This window comes from Varanus komodoensis, unplaced genomic scaffold, assembly GCF_004798865.1.
Source record: "Varanus komodoensis strain SLA01 unplaced genomic scaffold, ASM479886v1 scaffold12, whole genome shotgun sequence".
NCBI lineage: Eukaryota > Metazoa > Chordata > Lepidosauria > Squamata > Varanidae > Varanus > Varanus komodoensis.
The window spans coordinates 15041098-15058403 of record NW_025335349.1 but is presented as its reverse complement, the minus strand read 5'-3'; the positions used below and the strand labels follow the sequence as shown (position 1 = coordinate 15058403).

General features: G+C 41.2%; 1 protein-coding gene across 2 annotated transcripts in view; it reads right to left on the bottom strand.

The window, feature by feature from the left end:
• The window catches only part of FZD6 (frizzled class receptor 6), a 30208-nt gene extending 13842 nt beyond the window's left edge, over nucleotides 1-16366 (bottom strand). Inside the window, exons 1-3 of one of the 2 annotated variants that reach the window (XM_044422153.1) lie at nucleotides 16288-16366; nucleotides 14493-14905; nucleotides 29-225 (exon numbers count right to left, since the gene is read on the bottom strand). In XM_044422153.1, the coding sequence (XP_044278088.1) occupies nucleotides 29-225; nucleotides 14493-14672 (377 nt within the window). In that variant the 5' untranslated portion in view covers nucleotides 14673-14905; nucleotides 16288-16366. Of the gene's footprint in view, nucleotides 1-28; nucleotides 226-14492; nucleotides 14906-16141 lie in introns of both variants that reach the window. The other variant, XM_044422154.1, reaches the window with a different exon arrangement.
• Nucleotides 16367-17306: the final 940 nt, after the last annotated feature.

Below are 17306 nucleotides of genomic sequence, written 5' to 3'. Positions count from 1 at the left end.
GAAAAAGACTGAATTGAAAGCACCGAACCTGTTGCATTCAAGCTCCTTGGGCCATGTGATTCCAAAAGTGTCAATCAGTTGTTTACAGTCAGAGTACACTCTTTCACAAAGACTTCGGCATGGTTGAATCACACGCATTGGTTCCACACAGGCAGGCACAAATGCTTTGCACAGAAATGTCCGGACATCTGGTGAACACTCGATATTTAGAAGAGGAAGAAATGGCTGGAGGAGAGAAAAAGAACCTGTGTTTAGCTCGTCTATAAAGGGCACAGCTCAAAGCAAAGCAGTCTTTAAATCAATACAATCAATACAGGCTTCATTTGTTTTCTTGTAGAACTGACAAAATCTTGCTCTAGATCTCTAAAAGTCTGATTAGCAAACTCCTGAAGTTTTATGGATGGGATAGTGCCTATTCCCCCTCTCTTGCCTCTCCCAGCATCCTTCCCTTCTTCCCCCTTTATTGCCAATTGAACCCAGCTAATAATGAGTAGCTTCAGTACTAAATTCATAGAGAATCTGGGTTTGAAACTTGGTTATATGGGGAGGTCATCAAGTCTGAAAGTATATGAAATATGGGAAGTGTTCCACATTATGAATAATGAGACTGTTGTGTGCTGTAGCTGGACCGGATGGAAAATCCAGTTATTTCCTGTTAGTGTCATACAAGTCCCAAGTTTTATTACTGCTCTCGATGTAATCCAGTAGCTCTGGGGAAATACCAGCTTGGACTGCAGAAGAGAAACATTTACATCAAGACAAACTGTGTAGAAGTAGCCATTAAACCTGCAAAAGTATTTTATCAAGAACTAGACCAAAAAACAAAACAAAATGCCTTTTAGCCTGATTTTGTGAAAAGGCATATTGATTGGAGGTCTTTCTCATCCTTCTGGAATCTCAACATTAAGCTCTTTTTGATAAATGTAAAAAACCATTTGATAATGCAACTTATTAAGATTCCATAATCAGCTACTGAAAGTCCACTGACATTAGCATGAATCAAAATTAACCAAGTACCCAAACTTCAGTAATTTAAAAAACACGTTCCAGAGTCTTGTGTAGTACTGATTTCTCCCATTTTTGATTCATTCATTCATTCATTCATTCATTCATTCCTCAACAGAGGGAGAGACAGAAAGAGTGCATATGCATATGGTGCACATACCCATATCTGTTCACAGTTGCTGGATGAGACCAAGTAGCTGCTACCACTCAGTAATCAAAGTCTAAGTTTAAGCATGGTATTAGCATTGCCTTTGGAGCCATTGTTCTTATAACCACATCTCCTATTTAATTAAATATCCAGATCCTATGTCTTAGTTGGTACAAGACCTTTTCTTTATGTACTTATCTAAATAAATAATGTTATTTTGCTCATTATGTTCAATGAACACCTGGAAGGTTTATAAATAGGCACATTTCCTCTTGATTTTGGTATTCATTATATGGGCTAATTGGAAACTTTCCATTATACAAAGTTAGAAGCCAACACTTCCTGACAACCACCAAAACAAAAAGGCATAGGAAAACATTCTCCAACCTTTTTTTTTTTGGGGGGGGGGGTGGAATCCCCAGCTAAGAACATTTCTCTGTGGAAATTAAAATTCATTTATCTAAGATTTTAAAGAGAGGATAGGCCCTTGAAGTAAGGAGGATTCCCCTCAGATGGACATGCAGTCTTTACTTATGGCTCTGGGGGAAATAGGTGAGAGTGAAAATACTGGGGACAAAACCATTAAAGCCAGCAAAAGCACATGGCAACATATCCCATATCAACAAACAGAACTGGTGAAAGTTTTAAAATATATTTTCTTAATAGTACTGGTTTAGAATGTAGTGATGCAGCACCCTCATCCTGGTAAAAATGGGACAACACAACTATTCCTCAGGTGTGGATGTTTAGAAACACTAGCTGTCCAGGCCTGGTCCATCCAATATCTCACTGCACTGATTTCATCGAAGGCAACCTAATGCCCTCCAGCTGTTTTGGACCCATCAGCTACAGGTAGCATGGCCTATTGTCTAGAATGCTAGAAGCTGTGCTCCAAAGCATCTAGAAGGCTGAGGAAAGGCTGATTTAAGATGCAATCCTATTTATGTTTGTGTGTTGATGGCTGGCTGGGGCATACTGGGAGTTCCTGCCTAAACACACATGGGATGGCACCTTTAAGGTTTCTTTCCCTATCTGAACAGTAATCTAGACATTCTTAAGTGAAGTAGCAAGTTGCTTCACAGGCAAATGGGTTTAGAATTATACTAACTGGAGGATGTGTCTTCTGTCTCCTTAAAGACTAACAAGCATAAGCTTTTGTGAACACTGTCCACTGAATCAGACACAAAGAAACATGTAGCCCAAGTGGGAATATTGAGGATCTAGACCATGGGTCCTCAAACTATGGCCCACAGGCCAGATCTGACCTGGCATGCCCATTTATTCTGCCCGCCTCAGAGGTTTTGGCCCGCCATCGCCTGCTTCCCACGCACACACGCCACCGCCTTGCCACGGGGGTGGGGAGGTGGTGGCTTGCTCGCTCGCAGATGGTTTTGGACTCACTGGGAGATCTCCAAGTGAGCGAGCCGCTGCCAAGCCTGCCCTAAGCTGCCTCGCGCACACCTAACACCACCTCAGCGGCCCGCACCCCCGGGCACCCCGCCTCCCCGGCCCGCACTGGTCACTGCTGTCTTTCAACTGGCCCTCTGTTGAAAAAGTTTGAGGACCCCTGATCTAGACACACACAAAAATGTAGGCAGCCATATTGATCCATTGGAAGTAGGGGAAATGAAGCAGCCAGAGTCAAGCAATTTTTTAATGGACCAGTCAAAATGTCAAAGTAGCAAGCTACTTTCTGAGTATTCCAGAACTTTTCTTCAGGCTGGATGTTATTTTTTAAAGGGGGAGGTGATTTAAATATTGGAAACAGGAAGAACTTGACATGCTGAGAGATATTAATAAAGATTTGAAACCCCTTACTGGAACACAACTGAAACAGGGAGGTATTGATTTTGACTTGTTTGAATGGAAGTAACATGGATCACTAACTATAGATCAAGTGATCCATGTTACTTCCAATTCCACAGTTTTCTGTCATGCTACTAAATGAGATTAAATTCTCTAAATTCCACAGCACAGCAAATTTTAAATACCACATAGTCCTCCAAGAAGCCATTGTCAAGCATCTAAAGCAGGGGTGGGCAATTAATTTTCCTATGGGGCCACATGAGAAACTTTGACAGTTGTTAAGCGCCGAACCAATACACTTACAGCTCTGCTCAATATATATCTCTATAAAAACAGTAAATGAAACATTACAATGATACAATGAAAATGTGGAGCACAGAACAACACTATTTAATGAATATTCACAAAAACATTAACATTACATGAAAAGCAATAAATTCAATTCAATTTAGCAGATCCTTCAAAATAAAAGCAGTGCAGTTGTATTGCTTGCATCTATATTACAATGATATATATTTGCATTGACTTTTAATTTGCCAGTGACCTCATGTGGGCCAGTCAGGGTCAGCCACTGGGCCAGATGTGGTCCACGGGCCATACAATGCCCAGGTCTGATCTAAAGGATGCTGTGTGACTCAATGACCAGTGACCTAAACTCATTGAGTCTATAAATATGCCTATAAAATGTCACCAAAGAACTCTTCAAACTAGTACACTCTTCTGGAGAGATGTCAGCAAATGGAGTCCTATTTCCAAATGAAGTGGAGCTGCAAGAAGTCCTATCCTTTTGGGAAATAACAATGAATGGAGTATCTTATCACAGGTCAGACAGTTTCCTGCGGTCCCAAATTAGCATTTTAAACTTGTTTGTTAATGATTTAAAGGATCTATTGTTGAAATGTTTAAGAATCCTCTTTATGATCATACACAAACCAGTTCTAGAAGAGCACTGGAAAACAGTTTTCAATTTGACACTGGAAACTTGGTCAGAAAGGGTATGGAACATTGCCCTCATGGAAAAGTTATCAAAGCAACTGAAAAGCTCTGAAAAACATAACAGCCAAAGGTGACTCTGAGGAAATATGGCGTGTGTTTATTCAGTGCATAAACAGAGACAATACAGCCATGAAAACACAAGCAACTCATGGCTATCTCTGGAGCAACATGTTAAGAACAGACAACAGTGCTCAATAAACACAACTATACAACCCCCAGCATGCGAACTTTACCATTATGACCTTTTTTTTGCAGCGCAATATATACACACTGAATATCTGGACTTTGCAATATTACAAATATTACTTCTGTAATATTTTTATAAATGTGAAGTGAAAATTTAAAGGAGGGCAGGAAGAAAAGAAAAGCTGGAATGATAGGAATATACTACTCAGCTACACTAGTTACCAGTTAGTTTCTGGATGTAATGCAAAGTGTTAGTGCCATGCTCTAAAGCCTTTAATCGCTTAGGATGAGTACTTGAAGAAGTGCCTCCTTCCATGAATTTCTGCCCAACCGTTAAGACAATCTTCAGAGGCTCTCCTCTGGGTGCTGCACCACAGAAAGGTGTCATAAAGGAGTAGGGTAGGGTCTCCCTACTGGCTCTAGAATACTTTGCTCAGGAAGACCCACCTGGCACCTTCACTGCATATATTTGGATGCTGAATGATGCCTTCTTTTTCTTGTAGGATTTGCTAACCTTATCATCAGTTTTACTGCCTGGTCTTTAAATGTTTCATTTTTTTGCTATTTTCACTGGCTGCCTTATATTGTTTACTGTTTTGACTTTTTAGCAACACAAACTATTTGAAGACTCTTTTGAATTGGGTAGTATGTATCTAAATAAAATCCTTAATATGAAACATAGGAACTAAAGAAACCCTCAGTTAGCTATGGACAAAACATGAATAGAGCTTGAGTATGTTCGAAAGATTTTGGTAAATGCTTTTATCTCACCCTTCCTCCAAAGATCTGAGGCATTTCACGGCTTGGATGCCTCCCGCACCCCATTCCTTTGGGCTCCTGTGTTCCTTTCTAGTTCAGTGCTTTCGATGTCAGTCCCTGGTTAAAAGCCAACTGTGGTTTGGTGGCAACTACAATTATGCCAGTTCATATATAACAAGGACTGATTCGAATTGTCAAACCACAGTGTGGTAACTGGGTACTGTAATGTCCGAACCTGATCAATGGTCTGCCAGCAAACTTGACTCTAAGAAAATAAATGATTTCTTGGTATAATATGCTACAGTCTACCCACAATGATAAAGCAAGAAGTTATAGCATTGGACAAATATTTACCCTAAAACTATATTCACTTTTGAGAAGTCACATTTGCATGGACTGGAGAACCAAGGATGAGACTAAAATCAACAGAAGACAAGTGTAGGCACTTATTAATAACATACAGAGAGTCACACTGGATCAGTCCAAGCCAGGTTATTAAGTCCTGTGTTCTGTTTATATTGTTGCCAACTAGATACATATGGGAAGCCCACAGCAGGACATAGCTGCAACAGTGACCTCCTGTTTACATTCCCCAGTAATTAGCATTAACTGTTCATGCCTGATAAGCATATCAACATGAAAATCTCTGTACATTAAAATATAGATTTGCCAACTCCAGAGTATATACCCATGCTATTAAAACTCAATTTAATTCAGGTAAGACTTCCAATGTTGGCCCTGTGCTGCAGTTTCCCATGATACATTTTGTAAATACTCATGCCTGAAAGATTTCAACACAAATGAGCCAATGTCAAAAATGGCAAGGATATTGGTAGCTGTAGTTCAGCCATCGCTGCATTCTGTAAGTGGACTCAGCAATGTTTCCCCTAAAAGAAGCAAGTTTTAAATAGTTTTGCAATCACACACATGATCTCTTTCAAACATATGCATCTCCATCTCCTAAGATAAATGACACCAGACTTTTGAACTAGCTGTTCCAAGCTGCGCAATTTGGGTCAGCAAGCTGATCATCCTGCTTTGCAATCCAACTTCAATGACCAAGAAAAGTATTATTCAGTTAAGCTGTTGGTTAAGCAATTGTATGACGTTGCAGTACAGACTGCTGGAATACAGACTTCAAAGTGTAAGTAAGAGAGTTTATAAGATTGAGAGTGGACAATGGGTTGGACATAGATCAGGGTTGGTGTGCCTGCAGCCAACCAGCCTACAAGCACCCAATCTGGTCTGAGTTCACGCTAAGCAGGTTGGGCCTCGTTTGTACTTGGATACTTAGAACACCACGGTGTTACAGGCATCTTTATAGAGGGGAGAGGCCATAACGCAGTAGTAACTATAGATGAGAAGTTCCAGGAAACATTAAATAAAATAATCAAGAAAAAACAATTTTCCTTCTGTTTTTGCCCCTGAAGCTTTTGCTTGCTATTTTCCCAGAAAACTTATAAAACTGAACAAATGGATAACAGAACATTTTCTTTCAAAATTATGAATAAAATGTTTCAGACAAGGTATTCATAAATTTACTCCCCCAAAATGTTTGCTAAAAATTATGTAATAGATATTCTAGCAGGTTTGTATCGGGTTATCACAGTTCTTGGAAGCTTTGGACAACCAAATCCTAGGTTATAGACTGAAACTATTACTCTCAAATGCAAGAACATTTTATGGGAATGAATGGTTTCTGTTTGCTTGGAAATGTGGTCCTAAGTGGAGCCAAGCAGCCAGTGGTGAAGAATGACAGGCATAGTAGTCCAACAGCATCTGAATGATCACATATTTCCCGCCCCAGCTCTATAGGGTTCATTTTAAAAGTGACCTATCATAACATTTTTTACTCACCAGTCAGTGGAAATCTGACTTAAGACACAAACATGCAAGCCTGAATGTTTAAACAGAAGGAAAAAAAATCCTACAATACCCAACACTCCCCAACCAGCCAAAAGGTTAATTCCTTCCTATCCAAAGGAAGGAGCCCAAAGGCATCGGTCATTACCATTTAGATGCTGACTGTACCATTTGACAGATGTATGAAGAAAATGACGCTTTTGATTGCAAGCCAGTGGCATAACTGCTCACTCTATAACCTAGCGTCTTGCCAGAATTCTGCAGCTATGTCCACATTAAGCAGTCTCCTTCATATTAAAGTCATACCTTTGGGCTAAATAAAAATTAACAATGGCATGCAATAAAACTGGGTAAGATTTGCAGGGGATAAACTATGGCTGCATGTTTACCTGAAATTTAATATAAAACCTTTATCTACCACTATAACCATTAAGCTGTGCCCACCACCACAGTTTGTCCAAATTGTTTCATTATAGCCCTATGTAAAGCCTTCTAGTAGAAGTTTTGTTTAGCATTCCTGGATAAGAAAATAACTACATACAAGATCAGATTTTTATAAAGGTACATATGGAGTTCAGCCAATGTTATATATTTAAGATCCATAAACATAATTTGCAACCACTTGAGCAAACACCAGTTAGGTGTGCATAAGGAGAACTATTCCCAGTGGTTTTAATGTTTATGTAGCCACTTCAACTAGCAACTTCACTGTATACAAAGCATTTTCAATTAGAATAGCATTCTTACTAGGAGAGAAAGTGCCAGAATTCTTTTCTGGTTGAGTGATATTTTCTCCCTCCATTCCCCCCACCCACCTTTTATCAAATTTTTCATCAGGAGCAACTAATTGATCATTTTAAATTTACTGGAATATAACACCTAGGCCTAGGAGCTGTTAACCTGGATGTCCCCAGTTCAAGATTACTCACATCCATGACTGACTACATGGCTTTGGACAAACCTAACATATGGAATTTGACCCAACAATTTGAAGCACTTTAAGCACTTGACAGAAACATTAAGTAGTTGCAAAGTAGCTTATGAGGATGATCAAAACAACTTGATCCAAGAATCAGCAGAGACTGTATTTGTGAAGAACTGCCTGTAAGCCAGCTCAAGCTTGCAGCTTGTTTTCCATTCTTCTGCTTAATTATTTAATTATGTAATTTCTGTCATCTGTTATGCAATGGGCATTGGTCAAGATGAATCCTCAGCTTCCTTTCTGATTCTTGACTCTGGGGTTTCTCCATGCAGGAATCTCTCTCAAATAGTCCCAGTCTGCTGATGGGACACCAAGCTCTAGATCCTGTCAGTGTCTGTTTATTCTTATACTTTTGCCCATCTTAAGAAGTTACCAATCTATAGGAGAAACAAGTATCTTATTTCATATGTTGCCTCTGAAGCCCTTGGTGAGATACCACTTCAAATCTTTTTGAAAATTCAAGCACACCACTCTTGCAGATTAAATTAGCTCCAGTCATAACAAGCCAGGCTGTTTCCTCATTCCCCACATCTTGCCATGCATTGAACGTGAACAATGCATACTTCCTCTACAATTGCTATCAAAGTCAGAAAATGTTCCTGAGCCAAATTGGCCTGAATTTATTTGAGCATATGACCTTCCCTGAACCTCTGCATACAAGGTAAGAGCCCCCTTCAGGTGTTTGGTAACAAGTACATAAAGGTGCTATCAAGTGCAGACAGGCTAGTAAGCACAACACCTGGATACTGACACAGCTGCCAGCCACACAGCCTAGCAGATGCACAACTGAAAAGGCTGGGTGCTGTAGGGCTCTCCCCACAGAAAAAGAAACCTGGATTGCCCAGGATTCTCATCACAGTGGAGGGATTCTTATAAACCCAAAGCCTGTTTCAGACAGATGCTGATTGCAGCCAACCAGGGGGAAATGACTGGCCCAGAATCTTGAAGTAGAGCTTGTCATTGTGTGCTTAAGAATCCCTTTGCGCATTTGGAACTCAAAGATCACGGAATATGCAAACAACACTATGAGAGATGATGGCACAGCAGACTAGAATAAAAGTGACATACTCATTCTAATAACAAACTTGGGCAGTCCTGTGTCTACCTGTCTCAAACAAAATGGAGATCCCCAAAACAAAGCAACTATTTCTGCATACACTGCTAAGCAATCCAGACACACAGACAAGTTTTGTTTTGTTTTTCAAACCCGCAAAACCTAAACTCCCCAAGCAACTTGATAAAACTACTGTTTTGAAGGACATAGCAAATGTTGAGGGCAATTCAGCCACGAAATGTTGGGTGGTGGGGGGGTGGAGAGAACCAAAACAGAAGCGCGAACTAATATCTTGGAGAAGCAATCAGTCAGGAAGTTAAATTTGATTATTTCAGATCACTATATAGGGAGGATTTAGGGGTGAGAGTAAAGGAATAGAAAATAATCTCTCCCCTTTCTCTTGTTACAGACATTTCCACTAATACCAATACATAGGAATAGAATGTTTTGCATTTAAGGCTAGCAGTCAGTCTCAAATACAAGGCCTTTTGTGGCACAGCAAGAGGTGTCAGGAAAAGCAAAAGATGTCCCTTTACATCCACTCCTCTTCCTGAAGCTCCCACTTTCCTGCAACCTTTTAACTCTGAATATTGTTCAGGAATAGGCTTGTGCTCTGCTTGGCTGGAGCTAGGTAGTAGGGTACAAGCACATAGCAAAGTTTTGTTGCAGTCCCAACTTGCAACTTATTAAACCTAGCCTGGCACAACGCAGCCTGTGTCCTCTTTCCTGCCACACAGCTGCTGTCCATCCCCCAACTCAACCGAGTCAGTTCTTACTAGTCTCATTGTGCTGGGTGATGCTGCCTGTCAGAGCCCTGCACATGCAGAGCACTGACAAGCACAGTCACCCTCCCCTCTTACTCTCGCTCATGAGTCAGGCTGGGAGAGAGGCAATTCTGCCTGCCAATGCCATGCAAGCTGTACTGACAGGCAGGCTGACCCCTCCGCAGAATCAGTGAGAAGTTCACCAGGTTTTTTTTTTTTTTTGGGGGGGGGGGGGGAGACACGATAGTAGTGCTCAGTTACTTCCTCTTAAGAAAGCTAAACCAAGCAAGCCCTTCTCCCCATCATGCATCTTCTTTGCTTCAAGCCCTGAGCAGAGGGAGATGAGAAGAAGCCTGGGGCTTTGGCCAGTGTGAACCTTTCTTTGCCACTCTAGCCAGGATTTTTGTTTTTTGGCTTAGCATGTCATCTGGCTACTTAGGGTAGTTTAGAAACTACCCCAAGGAATAGTGTGGGGGGGTCACCTGACATACTAAGCCAGTCTCCCAGTGTTTCAGCATGTCCTGCAAACCAATTGCTGTCTAGGGCCATAGGATATTTCCTTTAGGCATTACAAGATGTCCATTTTCAGAAACTATATATGTAAAACAATGAATAAGGAGGTGATTAGAGGTTTTGGAAAATTAGGTTTTGCTAACTACTTACTGATTTTTGGGATGCCTTCCTGTACATTGATACCACTATCCTATATACAACTTATCAAATGTAATAAGACTCGGAAGTGTGTGTAGATTTGCAGTCAAAATTTGTATGGTCAGATATAGACACACTAGGACAGAAAAAAAATCCTTCTTGTTCATTGTCTGACTGTGAGAGAGGCAGGCAACACCAGCAAGTAATTTTATATTTTAAAAGACTCTTTATTGTAGGTGTACACTAACAATAGTGACCCTATTTTCAGCTACTCCTGTGAATTTATACTTTTGGCATTTTGCACTGATTTGTAACAGAAAACATTCTGTTACTTTTGTACCAGGTTATCTTGATCTACACTTTTGAAGTAAAAACATCTGCCTCCAGGCTTATCTTTACACATGCTGGCCTTCTTGACAGAGGTTTATTTTATATTGTTGACCCTCTTGTGTCCCTCTGATAGAACCCTAAGTAACTGACCCTCGTTGTTTGGTCATCAGGAAAAAATTACTTTCTTCAAACTCTATATGATTATGTGCTTTTATCAAGGGGGGAAAAACGATAGAAAAGCACGAGAAGCCTTATTCTACCAGAGCAAATTGAGAATTTCCCCCTTAAATCTCAAGAAAGAATGTTTACTTAGAAGCATATTCTACTAAGTTCAGTAGAACCTGCTCTGATATATGCATACCTTAAATTGCAACCTTAGAAAGTGCATCCCTCTACAAATGGATGGAATTTTTTTGTTTTCCACTCCTGCAGGCCCTGACTCGTCCATTGTATTACAGGAGAAAAAGGAGTACTTAAATGCAATTTCTTACTGCACAGTACTTTCTGTATTTCACCGTCACTAAAAGAAAAAAGGCATTTACATGTGCTTCTCATTATTAGGAAAGATATAGCAATAGCATTTCTGCCAAATTAACTCCATGAATCCCCTTTGCACCAGAGTGAAAGAAAAATTCCTTCGTACAAAAACAAATCTTTGTTAGAAAGCCATGTGTGCGATGCAGAGCATTTTATTTATAGTCCAAGTAACTGAATTACCTCCAGCAAATAAATACTTAAAACTTCCAATACAGAGCAGAGCAATTACTCAATAGGAGAGATAAAGGAAGGGAAGTTGGTATGTCTCCATTCAAGGCAAAAGAGGAAAAGATGATAATGGAAATATTCAAAGCCATTCCCAGATTTGCAATGTAATGCTTCTGAGGAACTTCTGAGGAGTTATTGATTTTACATGTGTAAGTGTTAAATTTTTGAAGACATATTAAAATGTCTGGGTTAGCATAATATGTTGGAGTAGGAAAGTCAGTTTCCCTAATGGAATCCTTTGGATCAACTTGTCTAAAGTTTCCATGCCTTTTCAGGACTTCCTCCAAGAGCTTCTTTCAACCATGCTGTCCACTAGGATGAACCCAGTATTAGCATTGCCTCTTCTCTACCACAGCCAGCGCTGTTTCCAATGACTCTTCTTCAGGGTCAAACTATATTTTGCCTTGAATGCACCATAATGCTGAATATTGTCATTTTGAAAGCAAAGTAGCTGATTAGCAGTTGTGACTAGTAAGGGGAGGCTATCAAACAATGGATAGCAAACTCTCCTACCTTCTGCTGCCCAGTAGCAGAGCTGCAGAAAGCAGGATGGGGAAGTATCTCTCACTGGCCAGAAAGCACCCAGGAATCCCCTCAGTATCATCCCTTTCACAGGCAAGTAAGAGAAAGCACCTGCTGCTGTTCCCACCTCCTCTCTTGCTCATCCTCTGGCGGCACAGGGGCAGGGATGAGAAACAAGGTGCCTGATAGTTCTGTGCTACGCTACCCATTCAGAGAAGTTGATCAAGTATGCAGAGGTGGTAACTGCTCCCTTCTTCCTCCCTCCCTCCATACAGTCTTGCTGCTCTTGCACCTGAAGACAAAGAACACACACAAGCAAGTAAAGCCCTCCAGTGTGAGAGAGTAAGTGAGCAATCAGAGCCAACCCTTTCCATTTGTTCAATCCTTTCTGTCAAGAGAAAGATCCAGCAGCTGTTGCTTCTTCCTCATCCTCTTTTACTGGATTGAGTAGTGAGGAAGATCAGCTTGTTGGGCCCAGAACTTGCCACTGTAGGGCCCAGAGGGAAAATGCAGTGAGCAAGAACTAGCAAGTAGGCAGAGACAGTGAACTGATTAAACAATTAACATACACTTCCATCAACTAAAATGCTTTCTCATTAATCTGTCCACATATTTAAGTTCAAATGCAAGTAGCGTACCACTGCTTGTACATACTGTAGATGCCTTAAAAAGGTATCCCCTCCTCTATGACAGAAAGGAAAAAAACCTATGACAATACCAGCTATGTAGAAGTAAAATAGGCATTCAAGTAAACTCACAATCAATCTGCTAAAACATCTTTAATCAAGTGAAAGTCCTAATTTTCAGGCAGGTTATTTGTCTAATCACACTACAGGTAATTCTGTGACTTTAGTACTTGTATAATCATTAAAACTGAAGGCAAGAATCAACTTCAAGACATCTTATTTCTGATGGTTTATCTCCCTGGTGAACTGTGGGAATACTATGGACATAATATACCTTGAGTTCAACAAAGCTTTAGGCAAAGTGTTCCACGATATCCTGATTAGTAAACTAGCTCAAAATTTATTTATTTGTTTATTTATTTAAAACTTGTGTATGCCGTCACCACATGCCTCGGCATCTCGGGACAGCTCACAAATGAGCTGTGAAGCAACTGTTAGGTGGACCCACAGTTGGCTACAGAATCGGACTCAAAGGGTGCTCATCAATGGCACCTGAATCAAGTGCTCTTCAACTTTTTTTATGATTTGGAGGACACGGTGCAGAGAATGCGAATCATATTTGCAAATGACACAGTTGTGCAGGATAGCTAATGTCCTGGAAGACAAACAAAGAGTTATCTAGATAGGTTGGAGCACTGAGATTTAATCAGAACAATTGCCAAGTCATGCTCCTAGGAAAAAGAAACCAAATACAGTGTTAGACAATGAGGCATAGTTGTCTCAACAATACCAACAGTGAGAAGGATCTCAGAGTTGTAGATCACAAGCTGAGTATGAGTCAATAGTGTGATGTGGCTGCAAAAAAAGGCAAACACTACTTTGGGCTGTAAATATTACTTCCAAATCACTTGAAGTACTAGTTTCCTTCTACTCAGCACTTAGGCTTCATCTTGACTACTGTGTCCAGTTCCGGGCAGCACAGTTTAAGAAGAGGCAGACAAACTGGAAAAGGAGGAAGGCAACAGAGATGGTCAGAGAACTGGAACCAAAACCTCATAAACAGACTGAAAGAACTGTGTATGTTTAGCTCTGAAAAGAGAAGACTAAGAGGAATATGATAGCACTTTCCAAATACTTAAAAGGCTGTCACACAGTGGAGGGCCAGGATCTCTTCTTGATCATCCCAGAGCGCAAGACACAGAATAACAGACTCAAGTTACAGAAAGACAGATTCCAGCTGAACGTCAGGAAAAATCTTCTAACTGTTAGAACAGTACAACAATGGAACCAATTAGCTAGGGAGGCTGTTCTCCCATGCTGGAGGCATTCAAGATGCAGCTGGGCAGCCATCTCTTGGTGATGCATTCATCTGGAGTCCTGCACTGAGCAGGGAATTGGAAGGGTCCAGCTCTACTATTCCATGATTCTCAGTTAATGCTTCCTCTTATCTAAGTTGTGTTTACCATGCAAGACGGGAGTACCATCTATGCCTCTGCTTTCATACCCAGTTAGGAGATATGTGGAAAGAGATGTAACTCATATTTTAGAACTTCATAAGCAGTGAGAAAGTTCTTATGCCAACTGCATGCAGCCCAATGGAAAGCAGCAAGAAGCCATCTACCATAAACATAAGGAAGCTCAGGTGACTAACACTACACAATTTAAAATTTCTTGTCAAAGAAGCTAATACAGATGTTTTATTTTCTCCAACAGCATACAGAGGAAAGTATTTTGTACCATGTTATGTTAGCCTTACCTCTGGTTATTAGTGTTAGATCAAATAATACAAGGACAAGCTCTGGAACCTGTCCATATGCTCGTATCATCATCTTAGCATCAGCCTCCATGTCCTGATCTGAAGAAGTTCAATAACTGCTTCAAACATGTATCAAAGCACCTAGTGGTTTCCTTATAATGGCTCATACTGTATCATCGCTTGCTCAGAGCTCTTTGTACTGTCAAAATCAACTAGTTTGACATGCACATGTTTCTAAGCAGTCTTTTTGTTACAACAGTGAAATAGGGAACAACTCACCTCCATACGGAGTGCTGCCATGTCCTGGTCATAATGGTCCATTATATTGGGAAAATAGGTCATATTATAGGCCATTCTAGAACATCTTGGGATGTTGATGGGTTCACAAGTGAATAAGCTGTGCCCATGTATAAAACCCAAAATTAGACTCCAGGTCAGAACAAGTGCAAAGACCCCCATTTTCCCAGATATTTCAGGCTTCAGCACATCATCATAATTAAATTCTCCAGTGGTTATTTGGTTCACAGGGAAAGTAAACACATCTTCCTTGTTTAGTTCTTCAGACACAGCAAAACAAAATGTCAAGATTGAATGTCTTGTTTCTCTTCATATTCTAATCCATGTGTCTTGACTACTTGCAAGTTAAATTTCCCAGTTTGCAAACGGTAAAGGAATAAAAAGTCAGATAATACCTGTTAGGTAGGGAGAGGGGAAACAGAAATTTAGAAATGCTTTAAGAGATATATCAGATGCATCACTCCACATTTCCGCCAGGCAAAAGACAGCAATGACAGTAATGGTAGCTTAACAAATAATCACTTACTGTCATATAGTGCACATGTCTATGCATGTTCTACTCATAAGCCTCATTACATTCAACAAAATATATTCCCAAGCAAGTGTGTCTGAGATTGCAGCTTCAAAGAAATACGATTTATTTCTAATAACAAAACCTGCTGGCTAAAGTTCTCAAAGCACCTCCAAAACTCAAAAGGCACACCCCAACTTTCATAACGTAGGTTGGTCATATTTTTAAGCATTCCATTTACCCTTTTCTGATCTATGCAACCACTGTGAAAATATAACTTTACACTAGGTTCTTAATAAAGCACCTAAATGTATACCTTGGAATGTGTTTTGCAAAGAGAACTATTTGCATTACTACCTTTATCAAAGACCTTTGCAGCTCTTCCCCCACTAGACAAATAAACAGGAACAATTAAGTTCTCAACTCAAGCATGAAAAAGTTCCAAGATAAACCAAAAGAGCCACTTCATTTGTTCCCGCCCTGGCTTGGTATGTTCTCAGCCAGATGTCATTCTAGCTTTCCAGCTAGTCTCTCCACCCTCTTCTACTGGGACCAGATTCCCTATCCCTGCCCTTCCTTGGAAGACAATGCCCCATGTGAGAGTTTGTCTGCCAGGAGCTGGCAGCAAACTCTTTAAAATGAACATCCTTGCAACTGACTACATAAGGCTGTGGAGCGCTTTTAAAAAGCAGCAAAAAGTCATACAGAAAAGCTCACTGCATGTTTTGAACAGCCTCCTCACCATTATCTCCAACACACTGGCAGATGGGAATAAGTCCAATGGCAGCCTTCTCCCGCCAGGTGCCATCCAAATGTTCCCCACATTCTCCTGCCAACCCTCCCCAATCTGATGTCCTCCAGATGTGCTGGCCCACATCAGCCACCTACCACACCAACCTTCCAGATGTGTTGGACTACAATTCCCAGCATCCCGTGCTAGCCTTCCCCAACCTCCAGAAAGCTAGCTGGGGAATGCTGGATGTTGTCGTCTTGGTGCATTAGGAGCGTGGCTTTCGAGTGCACAAGTTAGAAAGAGCTGCGAGGACAAACCCCGAGCCGAACGCTCAAAGCCCCCTTTTCCCTACTAACCCCTTCACAGGAGGGAGAGGAGAAAGTTTACATGTCGAGTCGCCTTCCCCGTCCCATCGTGTCTCTCGCCTCCTCGCTGCTGCCTCGAGCGAACTGCAAAGTCTCTGCGCTGCCCGACCCGTCCTGCAGGGAGAAGCCCGCAAGGCGGAGCGCTAAGCCACGCCTCCTTTGCCTCACCTGAGCGGAGCGGCGGGCGCCACACCTGGCCTCGCCTCAGGCGACAATGGCCGCTCTCGGCCGGACAGTCGGACTCGCTCTTTTCCTTCAGCAACCGGACGCGCCGCTTTCTGCCCTTGCAACCGTGAAAGAGAAGGGAAAATCGCGCGATATTTGAAAGTCTGGCGAGAAGTAGGGCGAAGGGGCGGTGTAGGTATGCGCGAATCCTAGCCTACTTTCCCTTTCCCCCAGACATGGAGAAGTTCAAGAATAACTTAAGACAACAAGTAGACACTCAGGAGAAAGGGAGAAAATTGGGTCTTCTGATTTCAGACTGAGAGAGGAGGATTCGCAGTTTTAATTCTCGTGTTTCATTAAACCAAAAAACAAGTGGAAAGTTAGCTCCTCGGGGGAAAACACCACCAGAACTGTTCTTCTTGTGACGCTGCTTTTCCAGTTGGATGGACTTCGTTTTCTGGGGAACGAAGGGTTTAGAACTCGTATCCTTCTCCTGCAATCAGAAACGGTCTTGGTAGCAACTTCGCTACTCCTCATTCTACTGTTAATGTAGATTTGGCATACTATTCGCCCCGAGTCCGGTGGCGGGGAGCGAAGGAAGCCGGGGTGGGGTGCGATGTGTGGATATAAAAGAGGGAGAAAAAAACCGATTTTTCCGTAAGTGTTCTTGGAAATGTTTGATCAGGATTAAGAACCACTTGTCAGCACATGTTCTTTTCGAGTTACGTGTGATTAGTTTGTAACCTGATACTTGGTTTAAAAAAACCCCTGAAGCTACAAACCTACACAGGCATACCTAACTCAATAGGTTTTACTTCTGAGTAGATTCTAAGATCACCCTGAAATGCTAGCAAGCAAGATTCGAACAGATAATGGCTCCTGCTGCCACAAAACCAGAGAAATTAATAAATTCATTTATTCATAATTAAGTGTAATTGATTCAATAAGGAAACTATCCAATGTGGCTGCTGCAAACCCTTCAAATCAGAAGGCTATAGGCATACAGATGATGGGAGAATAAC